We start from the raw sequence: 12,078 nt of genomic DNA, 5'->3' as shown, positions 1-12,078 counted from the left end.
TTTTCTTTATGCCTTAAAGAGACAGTTTTAAAATAAAGCACCGTCTGTTTCCCTAGTTTCCAATAAAAAGCTGATCAACTGTTTAGTTACTCTTTATGTCAGAATAAAGACATGAAAAAAATGTTTAGCTAATTTAAAATGATACACATTCACCACCACATGGTAGGATAATCTGAGAACCAAGAATGTTTATAGCCAGTGGCAGATTAACTCTAACAGCCAATAAGAAACTATACAAGCATTAGAAAACAAAAATTAAGCAAATATACACACTCAAAGACAAATCAGGAAAGGAAAAAAAAAAAAAAACAACTTTACAAGACAAAATGAACAGGTAGCTGAGGGCAGTTTCCAGGAAGATGTGAATTCCTTTTAGTGGAATTACTTACCCACACAAGTAGACTCCCCATTTCCTGAGGGACAGTTCCAGCGCTGGAGTGCTGAGAGACTGACAAAACCAAATTTAAAAACTATCAGCAACAGAATGGCAGGGAAGAGCAGCATGATCTTGATGGGCTTGAACTTCAATAGAAAATAACTTGACTTTGGTGGACCATAGCAAGGTGGGTCTGTCTGACCCCAGGCGTGCGCACCCCACGCGGCCTGCAGCCCTGGGGCATTTTTTCCTGGGCTCTCTGCTGTTGCCCTCCACCTCCTTCTGCTTCAACTCAAGACAGTGTCCAAATGCAAACTGAAAGGGACACTCTAGGAAAGATTTCTTTATCTAAGTTTTTGGGAGACCAGTAAGAAATACCTGACACTCTTAGGGCACATTTCGCAATCTCATCCACACACCCTGGAGGCCTGCTGCTGACCTCTCTGTGACAGATGGAGAGAGCAGGGGCTAAAGGGTTGAGAGAGAAAAAAAGGAAAGAAATTGGAAAGTTCCAACCACGACCCTCGATGAAGCAAACAGAAGAAAAATGGAGATCCGATTCCTCCCCAAACACAGTTTCTCTTTTTGAAAACTGGAATGACTCCCCTTTCCTTTTTAAAGTCCTTCTGGCTCCACCTCCTCTTCCTTTAGTGACACTTGAGTGAGCCTCTGTTTGCAAATGCGAATGCAGGCAATTCCACCCGACAGGAAAGCAGGGCCGGCTGCCAAAGAAGAGATAACTGGCTACTCACCATAAATATTCTGGGCAGAACCAGGGAGAGAGCAATTAGGGCGCTGTGGAGTTGCTCCTGGTGTCCTGTAGGCACCTGCTGAGTTTTAGCTGTGTTTTAGTATCTTGAAGGATGAGACAAAGTGAAACCATGCTGTATAAGTCAGTGGTGAGCAACACTGCTGATAATTCAGATTTACGGTCATTGATCATTCACTAGAGCAATAGCAAAGAAAATGTACCTTCAGTTTATTTTTTGAACTAAATGTCAACACTGGTGCTCATTCCTGGAGCTTAATCTTTTTTTTTCTCTGCTGTATATTTTATAGCGGAATTTGAGAGATTATTCTTTCCAAATCAAAGGGAAATCCCTGGAGCCAAATGAAGAGGCACAGTATACACAGACACCTTTTCTTTCACCATGTGCATAATAAAATGCCATGAGGGGCCAGGAGTGCAAGGGAAGCAGTGGATTGTTATTATAGAACCGTGTTGGAAAAAATAAGCTAATAGTGCAAAATTTAGGAAGCATTGGAAATCCAGCAGCGCTGACTGCTATTCCTTTCCAAACAATGTAGGCTATCTTTTCACATGGTGACAGAAAATAAAAGCTTGCAGTATTGATTATCTGTCTCCATGACCACCTTCTTACTTGGAGCAAGTCACACACTTATTTCTTCAAAAGTACACCCAGGACCCCAAAATATCTAGCTCAGGCTAACCACTGGCACCAGATTTGATGACCAATGGAAATTTCTGCCAGTTTACTTCATCCTGGAAAACAACCTTTCATTTAAGTTTCCCAGAGGTAGTGTTCCAAGTACTGGTCAAAACGCAGATAGAGTGATAGTCACAAAAATAACAGTCACACCAGTAAACACCCATTATGGAGGAAAACGGGAACCACTCCAAGCCTTTTACTCATATTTAATTCTGCCCTCATCATTCCTCAAATACTGGGGTCACGTTTCTGAAACAGCTAGTGTCAGGATTTATATGATTTCAGCCAGCCTCTGCCAGTCAGCTTCCAGCCCCTATAGGAGAAACAGACCCTGGGGGCTGCAGAAGTCATGTGGGCGGAGTGGGGGGGGACACATGGAATATTCCATTGCGTTCTGGACTCACTCAGATTCAAGACTCAGAATGAGTGTCCTACAAATAACCTGCACTACATTACTAACCTTGCTAATAATCTTTGCCTTCAGCAAAAGTCATTGCCAGTTTCACAGGTGACAGCCATAGAAGTGGCTTAGAGGACAGTCAAGCATCAAGCCATAGTGAGGAGAATGACAGGAACACAAATACAAAATAATCCACAACTATATTCTGTTTGAATCTGAAATCTCTCCTCTTATTTGGGGTTGTAAAAAGGCACCATTTACTAATTACATGTCACCTGGACTAATGTTGTCATACATGCCCCTCAAGAGATGATGGACTCAATACAGCTGTGGTAGAAGCTGAGCCTGGTGATATAAATGATCAATCCCAGCTAATCCACAAACAATTCAGGATTACCCACATAGCAAATCAACAGACAAAAACATCCTCTTTGAAAGGACTTCCAGAGATACCTAATAAGTCCACATTCTTACTTCCAGATTAAGCTGAAACTGTCCTAGGCAAATGAATATCTTTCTTATTTTAAAGTTGCTCAGAAATCTATTATAGCTTTATGGGTCTGAGTTGCCAAATACCTTTTAATTTCTGAGGTTGAATCAAATTAATGAATTCATTCATGGAACAGTTATATGTGCTAGGACACTGTGAGGAGTACAAGAAGTAGAATTCATGGTTCCTTAAGTTCAAGAGTTTGCTCAAGTTGATTAACAACAGCAAAAAAATAGTTTATGAGTACCAGCTAATGAATGGCCACTCATCAAATATTCTGGGGATGTCATAAAAGAAGGGGGACTCGGTTTGAGGAAAGCATCCAAGGTGCTTGGAAAAGGGGGATTAAGGAATGAAATAACCATTCTACCTCTGGACATTTCCAGCCCACGCTTCTCCCCTTAGGTCCTGAACATGGGCTGAGCCACCAGCCAGGTTTCCAGCCTTCGGGCCGGTCAGTCCTGTGATACACTCTCTAGATCCTCTATTCTGTTGCTGGCATTGTTTCTGATTAAAAAAGAGTGGCTGCTGACAATCAAGGACCAGACCAGTTCAGTTCTGAATGGGTTTTTCCAACTATGATATTAACTGTAGCTGAGTTTCATTTCAATTCCTAATTGATTCATTTCCCTAAATGTATAGATAAATCTTATTCCCAAACTGGGCAGAAGCCAGAATGTAAGTTCTATAATGGTGATTTGAAATACAATAAAGTTTTAATGTTCAAAAAAGAAAGAAAGAAAAGAAGGGGGAATTGCAACAAATTCTGTGGACTGGAACTTGCAGCAAAGCTTCATGTAATAATTAGGAAGCCTCACATCATCATGGAGAAGAAAGAAGACCATGGATGTGCATCAGGAATGGACAAAGAAATGAAATGTTTATTTATTATATCCTTAGATTCTAAGGGGACACAGCTGGATGGGAGGAAATCCTGCTGGCAGGTCAGTAAGGGAGTTAGACACTAATGACAAGGAGACAGCTCTCCTTGTGAGTGGACATCAATAGAAAGGAGGCTATTGGGAGACATGTTTATGTGTCTTGATCATCCTTCTTATCATTCAGATAAAACTTCCCTCTTGAAGCACAAAGCACGCTATTCTCCTGAGTTATATGTTTGTTGTATGAACATCACCACCATCACAGCATTAACAGTTTGCCCCCAATGTGCCAGGTTTTATTCACATCCCTTCCAACCCTCTATACTGCCTTGCAAGGTGGATATTATTGCCCATTTCACAGGAAGCTAATAAATTTTCCCAATATCAAACATATTTATAAAGCATATGATCTCTGAAGTCATTATTCTCTCCTTATTAGGCAGTGTTTTTTGATCAGAATAAACAGACTGGGGCATCATTTAAAATAGCAGAACTTATACTATACATATGGCTATGACTATAGGAACCAGAAGTGACAAGGCACTGCATTTTGGTAAGAGTAACTATTAGCATTAATACCCACCTGCAAAAGCAGTATACAGGTTTTCATAGGCCACATCTATCAATGAATGTCCAGTGTACCAGGACAGTTCCTATAAGATTTTCAAACATTTTCTTGTTTTTTAGAGACAAGCTTGTTCACATGTGTGTGGCATTCCTGTCATTCATATGTGGCAGAAACTGCAGTGGTACTAAGGGAAAGTAATTGGGAGGACACAGGAGTTAGGTACAAAAGGAAAATTATAATTTATCAAGATATGAATACCAGATGTAAAAGTTTTATTAAAAAATAAGGACAGTTTTTCCCCTTGGTATTTATCCAAATGAATCAAAAGCTTATGTCCACAAAAAAACCTACACACAGATTTCCAGCCAATATGAAGGCATAGGTAGACATGCTGCATCTCCCTCCACAACTAAGAAAGAATACAACTACCTCAAAACAGGAGACAAGAAGAAGATTCTGAACATGGTCTGAGCCACCAGCCAGGTTTCCAGCGCCCAGGCTGATCGGAGCTACATGGAAGTCCAACAATCAAAGATATAAAGAAGAAATACTCATCCAGACAGGTAGGAGGGGTGGAGCTGGAGTGGAAAGGACGCGATGTGGCAGCAGAGGTGGCAGCAGTGGCTGTAGCTAACAAAAAGCATATTCACACATTTTAAAAAAGTAGGGAGCGACACCTGGGGAGCACTCCCAGCACCAGATCAGACCACACAGTTCACAGTTCCAGTGCCAGGGAAAATGAAGTCTTGGTGAATCTGACTGTGTAAACCAGTGGAGCCTGGGGTGGAGGAATAAACTGCTATATGCTCAGCAGAGTCTGCATGTTTAGAGCGCCTCCCCATGGTTCTACAACATCTGGAGACCCACCCACTCTGGGAAACATGACCAGGACAACAGCTAAGAGACACTAGTTCCATACAGGAAGTGGGAGAAGTTCCTGGAAAAAGGGTGAGTGCTGAGCAAGTGGCATTGTTTCCTCTCAGACCCCTCCCCCACATATAGGGCCACAACATGGTGAAACGGGTCATCCTATACTGAAGAATACCTAAAGCTCTGCTCCTTACAACATAACAGGTGTGACAGCTCTACATAAGACACAGAGGCAAACACAGGAGCCTGTCAAGTTGAGGAGACAGAGAAGTATGGCCCAAAAGAGGGAACAGATCAAGGTTCCAATGGGAGAACTAAGTGACAAGGAGATAGCCAACCTAACAGATGAGGAGATAGCCAACCTAACAGACACAGAATTCAAAACACTGGTGATAAAGATACTCAAAGACTTGACAGATATGATTGAGTATGGCAAACTCATAAGGGAAGAAGTGAAGGCTATGCTAAGTGAAAAGAAGAAAAAATCCACATGAAACCAATGGTGAAGAGAAGAAAACCAGGATTCAACTCAATGATTTGGAATATAAGGAAGAAATAAACAGTCAAACAGTACAGAATAAAGAAACAAGAATTGAAAAAAAATGAGGAGAGGCATAGGAATCTCTGGAACAATTTTAAACATGCCAGCATCCAAATCATAGGGGTTCTAGAAGAAGAAGAGGAAGAGCAAGAAATTGAGAACCTATGTGAAAAAATAATGAAGGAAAACTTTCCTAATTTGGTGAAGGAAATAGACATACAAGTCCAGGAAGCACTGAGAGTCCCAAACAAGCTAGACCCAGGGAAAGAGAGTTGCCTACAAAGGGATTCCTAAGGCTATCAGCTGATTTCCCAAAGAAACTTTGCAGGCAAGAAGGAAATAGCAAGAAGTATTCAACATGATGAAAAGCAAGGACCTACAAACTAGATTATTTTACCTAGCAACGCTATCATTTAGAATGGAAGGGCAGATAAAGTGCTCTCCAGACAAGGTAAAGCTAAAGTATTTCACTATCACCAAGCCCTTATAATATGAAATGTCAAAGGGACTTATTTAAGAAAGAGAGGATCAAAACTATGAACATTAAAATGACAAAAAACTCACAACTATCAACAGCAGAAACAAAAAAACAAAAACAAGCCAAGTAAACAACCAGACAGGAACAGAATTATAGATATGGGGACCATTTGGACAGTTATCAGCTGGGAGGGGGGAGGGGAAGAAATGGGTAAATGGTGCAGGAATTAAGAAGCATAATTGATAGGTACAAAGTAGACAGGGGAAAGTTAAGAATAATATAAGAAAGGTTGAAGCCAAAGAACTTATATGCACAATCCATGGACATGAACTAAGGAGGGTGGGATTGCTGGAGGGAAGGGGAGTACTGGGCAGAGAGAGCAATGGGAAAAGAAATTGGGACAACTGTAACAGCATAATCAATAAAATATACTTAAAAGAAAAACCCTATACATGAATATTTATAGCAGCTTAATCCATAATTGCAAAAACTGGAAGCAACCAAGATGTCCTTCAATAGAAGAATGGATAAACAAATTTTGGTATCCATACAATGACATATCACTCAAGGATAAAATTAAATGAACCATCAAGATACTAAAGACATGAGAGAATCATAAATGCATATTGCTAAGTGAAAGAAGCCAATCTGAAAAACTATCTACTGTATGATTCAAACTATTAACATTCTTAAAAAAACAATGTTACAGGACCCCTGGGCTGCTCCAATTGAAAACAAACCCACGGGCTCTTCAGTTAGGGGTCCGATTGCCTGCCGCCAGAATTACAACTCTTAATACTTCAGTTGAGTGAAAAGAAAATTGTTTATTTAACAGTTACACGTATCCTTGCCTCCCCCCTACCAAACCTAGCCAGTTTTAGGAAGGTCAGAAACACCGTTTCCCTACTTCCCAAAAACAGTTCAGCTTTACAAGCAGCTGCCAATCATTCAATCTGATTGGGGAGGTCCTTTCAGTGCTGTGGTGCCCTTCAGCTCTCAATGCAGAACCGCCTGGATTCTCAGCTTCCTTGCAAACTGTCTTCTTTCTGTAAACACGTGAATCTCCTCTCCTTCTCCAGAGCACCCCTGCGAACACCCGCCAGCGAGGGAGACAGCCCCAGAGTGCGCCCTCCCTAAAGTGTTCGCAGCTGCCTATATATCCCTGACTGTGTCCTCTGATGCAGTGGGTGTTGCCAACAGTTCTGACCATTCACAGAACCCCCACGTAGGCTCTTGTGTGCTTTCCATACCGTCCCCTGGTTCAAGATTCCTCCCATCCACCTGAGGCCTTGGAAGCATCCAAGCAATTTTGCATAATGAAAGACACCAGCCACCAGCCTCAGGCATGTGGAGGCTTTCTGAAAGCTGCTTCCTTCTCCCCATCCCCCAGCCGCAAACTCCGGGGATTTTTGGACTCCCCTGTTTCTGTAACAACAATACTATGGAGACAGTTGGTGTTGGGGAGAGATGAACAGGCAGAACACAAAGAATGTTTAGGGCAGTGAAACTATCCTGTGTGGTATGTACAAGAGGATACGAGTGGTTCAAAAATTATCAAAACCCATAGAATGTGCAGTGAGTAAGTTCCAATGTAAATGCAGACTTTAATAATGCATCTATATTGGCTTATCAATTAACAAATGTACTACACTAATGCCAGGTATGGATAACAGGGAAAGTTGGGAGGAGGAGAGGCAATATTTGTGGACTCCGTACTTTTTGCACAATTTTTCTGTAAACTTAAAACTGCTTTTACAAAAAATAGTCTACCAATTTATTTAAAAGGAGAGTCACTGTCCAATTAAGTAATGCACAGATTAAGTAATACCATGCTTCTACCAAATAAAATCAGATTTTTAAAAACACTTGCTAAATAAGACATAGAAGAGGAATCCTGCCCATGCTCCATTTTTCAGCTCTGCCCACCCCCAGTACCTAGACAGTTTCCTCTGACCAAGAGGAAGAAACAAGCCTTCAGAAACTGGATACATAAAAGAAGACATAATTTATAATATATAATGTGCACTTCTATGAAGCAGCCACAAAATCTAAATCTTTTTTATTTTTATTTTGTTAACCTTTAATTTTTATTGTATTTTATTTATTACCATTTAGTCCCCTTATACCCAGCTCCTTCCAGCAATCGCCACACTGTTGTCCATGTTCATGAGTCCTTATTCCTTTTTTGCTCAATTCTGCCACCTCTTAACCTCCCTGGCCCTTTAGCTGTCATTCTGCTCTCCATCTGAGTCTGTCTCCATTTTCCTTGTTAGTTCAGTTTGTTTATTTGATTCCACATATGAGTGAAATCATATGGTATTTATCTTGCTCTGACTGGCTTATTTCACTTAGCATAATGTTCTCCAGGTCCATCCATACTGTCTCAAAGGGTAAAGGGAAACCCTTTTGCACTGTTGGTGGGAAGGCAGACTGGTGCAGCCACAGTGGAAAGCAGTATGGAGATGCCTCAAAAAATTCAAAAATGAATCTGCCTTTGAACTCAGCTATCCCACTTCTGGGAATATATCTGAAGAAACCCAGAACACTAATTCAAAAAAAAGCATAAGCACCCCTATACTCATTGCACTGTTATTTATAAGACATGGCAGCAATCCAAGTGTCCATCAGTAGATGAGTGCGAAAAAAGAAGAAAACTAAATCTTTTTTTTTAAAGCGCATTTCAAACTACATTGAATTTATTTACATAATCTTAGCATGTCTGTGGGTTTTCAACCTTGGGAGTTCTCACCAGGTGTAACCTGAAATTGCCCCCACCCTTTGACCCCCATCCCCCAGGGGACAGGGAGAGACCAGAGAAAGAGGCAGGCCAGCCCAGATTGGTAGGTGGTGGTTTTGTTTTTGTTTTTATTTTTTACTCTTGAAATACAGAATTTTATTTAGAAACTGTTTAAAGTAAGAAAACGAAACCTTGGCAGGTATGACCAGGTAGAAAATGGGTTCCCAGTAAAATAAAATTTTAGGCCAGTAGAAGTCTAAAAGGCCACAAAAGAGAAAAAGAGCCACTCATTTGAACAATGGCTAGTTACTTGCATTTTTTGGCATTGTTAATCACTGAATATGGGTTGTCCTCCGAATTCCACATGAAGCATGCTCCACACAACAATTTTATCACAAATACCTACTTTCTACACATATTTTAGTACAAGCTAGGTAGTTGGCAGGTTTAATAATCAAGAGAACTTACAGACAAGGCTTGACCATTGCAAGAAGAGTTGGTCTCTGCACTCACCCATCAGAATCGTAAAAGTCTGTGTAGAGGCCTTATCCAGGTTCAGTCGTTTTTACTGTCCAGATTGTCTCAACAACACATTACTCTCTCAAGGCTGTGGCCTTGCAACAGCTCTTTGTGTAAAAATGGTGAGTGGAATGCACAATTTAAGGATAGGGGCAGGGAGCAGTGGTGAAGACCCTCTGATTGCAGGAGTTTAGCTCACAGGTCAACTGCAGGTCCTCCAAGAATGCCTCATTCATCATTCCCTCAGGTATTTTAACTTCTAAAGACGTCAATGTGTAGGGAAAGAACTCTTGCTTTTCTGTCAGCCACAATGCAACTTTTCCCCTCAACGTCCATTCTGATGAATCTGTAAGAACCATAATTCCATTAAATACATAGCATTTGAAGGTGTGACAAGAGGTGCTATAAACTTCATATCATTAAAACTATGTCTGGAAATTAGTAAAAACTTTGATACTCTTCCTTTACTCTCATTATATTTATAGAAATGTGAAATAGTATCTTCTTTCTCTTTTCTAAATTTCAAGGACTGAAATTATTTGAGTAAAAATAATCGTGGTCTACCACTTGAAACTGCAAAGATGTATCAAATAGATAGTAGAGAGAAAATATTTGAGTCAATGATATAATTTATGAATTTCAAATACCAGGAAAACAAAATAAATTAAGCTGCTTTCATTTGGTTTTCCTAACCTGACTGGACTCAGATGCATTCATTTATGTTTACTAAAATAAACTTTAAACTTGATATTAAGTGAACAGAGCTTAAGTATAAAATCTGATGAGTTTTGGTAAATGTATATACGCATTAAACCAATATCTCGGCCAAGGTATAAAATGTTTTTATTACCACTAAAATTTCCCTTACGCTCCCTCCAATCTCACCCACATCCACAGGCAACCATTGTCTTGATTTCTACCTTCGTAGATTAGTTTTGTCTGTTCTTTAACTTTATATAAATGCAATTATGATTAGGTTCACTTTTGTGTCAGACTTTTGTTCAACATAATGGTTTTTGATAGTCATCATATTGTTATTTTTGTTGTTGTTGTTGTTGGAAAGTATTCTTTGGTATGAAAAAATAAGATTAAGTTCAATGAATGTTTTCATTTCTCTTCAGTTAATGTCTAATTGCTGGTTCTATGGGTGTGGGTTTTGTTTAACTTCATGAAAAGCTGCAAAACTTTTTTTCCAAAATATCTACTCCATTTTATGCTCACTAGCAATGTATGTGCACTCCAGTTGTTCCACATCCTCACTCACATTTGGTATTGTCAGTCTTTTCAATTTTAAACATTTTTGTAGGTGTGTCTTAATATCACATTGCAATTTTAATTTGCCATTCCTTGATGAATATTGCCATTTGACCAGCTTTTCGTGTGCTAGCTTATCATTCATGTACCTTCTTTTGTGAGATGTCTATTTGAATCTTTTGCTCATTTCTATATATTGGGTTTCTTTTTTTTATTGACTTTTTAAAATTATTTATATATATTCTGGATACGGATTCAGATCTAAGTATTAGAAATATATAAATATGTACGTCAGATCTATGTATTTCAAATATTTTCTCCAGGACCTTGGATTGTCTATTCATTTTCTTAAAAGTGTCTAATGATGAACATATTATAATTTTGATGAAATCCAGATGACCAATTTTTATCTTTATGATTACATTTATGTGTGCATTCTCCCTAATAAATTGTTGCCAACTGCATTCTCTCAATATATTCTCCAAAATATTTAGAAACTTTTAGAGTTCTAGCTTTTATGTTAAAATTTGTAATTCATCTTTATTAATGTTTATATATTACATGAGATTGGAGTTGAAGCTAATTTTTCTCCAAATATAGTTTCTCTAAATATATAGTTCAACTTGAGACAAACTGACATCTTAACAATAATAAATCTCCAAATCTATGAGCATTATATATTTTTTCCATTTATGTAGGTCTTCCTAATCTCATCAATGTTTTTAACTTTTCAGTGTAGAGCTTTACATATCTTTTGTTACATTTATTTGTATATTTTTTTAATGCTCTTATAAATAAATAGTTCTTCAATTTTAATTTATAGCTCTTTGTTGCTCTTTCATAGAAATAAAATTAAATTTTACATTTGGACTCTGTATCCTGCAAACATGCTAAATATTTTATTATATAAGGAGTTTTTTATTGAATCCACAATACCAGAGGTAGAATTAAGAGATAATACAGTTTGTTTGTTTTTCCCTAAAATCTCAACTATCTTTGCTTGCCATCAGTTAGGAGCCACTATCAGGAGGAAGATTTGAAAGAAAAGCTTTCATCTTAGTTCCTATGAAAAGTAGGCATTAATTCCATTTTATGGAAGGTCGGCCGGTCGGCAGCCGTCCGTCTCGAGAGACGATGGTGTAGCTTCTTAAGAGTCTATCTGCACCGCCGAGAATGGTTGTGCAGTCCGACTCGGGAGTGACACGGTATCTGTCTCCTCCCGTGTTGAATCGACATCTTGCGATGGCGCTGGAGTGTCCTCTCCAGTGAAGCTGAAGCTACAGAGCCTGGGCAGGGTGATATGGAGGGTCTGCTGTTGCCCATGCAGCAGACCCCCCCTCTCTTCGCAGCTGAAGGGTCCAAGGGAAAGACGGAGTCAATACAGCTTGGCTTCAGGTGCGCCGCAGGAGTTGCCGGTGTTGACTACAACGTCAAACCGCCTTAGGGACTCCGGCTCTGGATTTTCTGTCGGGGTTTACTCCCTTAGCCTTTCCCCTGAAGAGGTATGCCGCAA

At 39.5% G+C, this 12,078-nt stretch overlaps 1 protein-coding gene across 1 annotated transcript in view; it reads right to left on the bottom strand.

Moving 5' to 3' along the window:
• The window catches only part of EGF (epidermal growth factor), a 93,729-nt gene extending 92,756 nt beyond the window's left edge, over positions 1-973 (bottom strand). The window contains exon 1 of the mRNA XM_090266415.1: positions 390-973. Within this exon, the coding sequence (XP_090122541.1) occupies positions 390-504 (115 nt within the window). The 5' untranslated portion in view covers positions 505-973. The remainder of the gene's footprint in view (positions 1-389) is intronic.
• Positions 974-12,078: the final 11,105 nt, after the last annotated feature.

This window comes from Furipterus horrens, unplaced genomic scaffold (genome assembly GCF_987537825.1).
Source record: "Furipterus horrens unplaced genomic scaffold, mFurHor1.1.pri manual_scaffold_2, whole genome shotgun sequence".
NCBI lineage: Eukaryota > Metazoa > Chordata > Mammalia > Chiroptera > Furipteridae > Furipterus > Furipterus horrens.
Note: the sequence above shows the minus strand (reverse complement) of the source record. Positions and strands in the feature narration are given on the sequence as shown.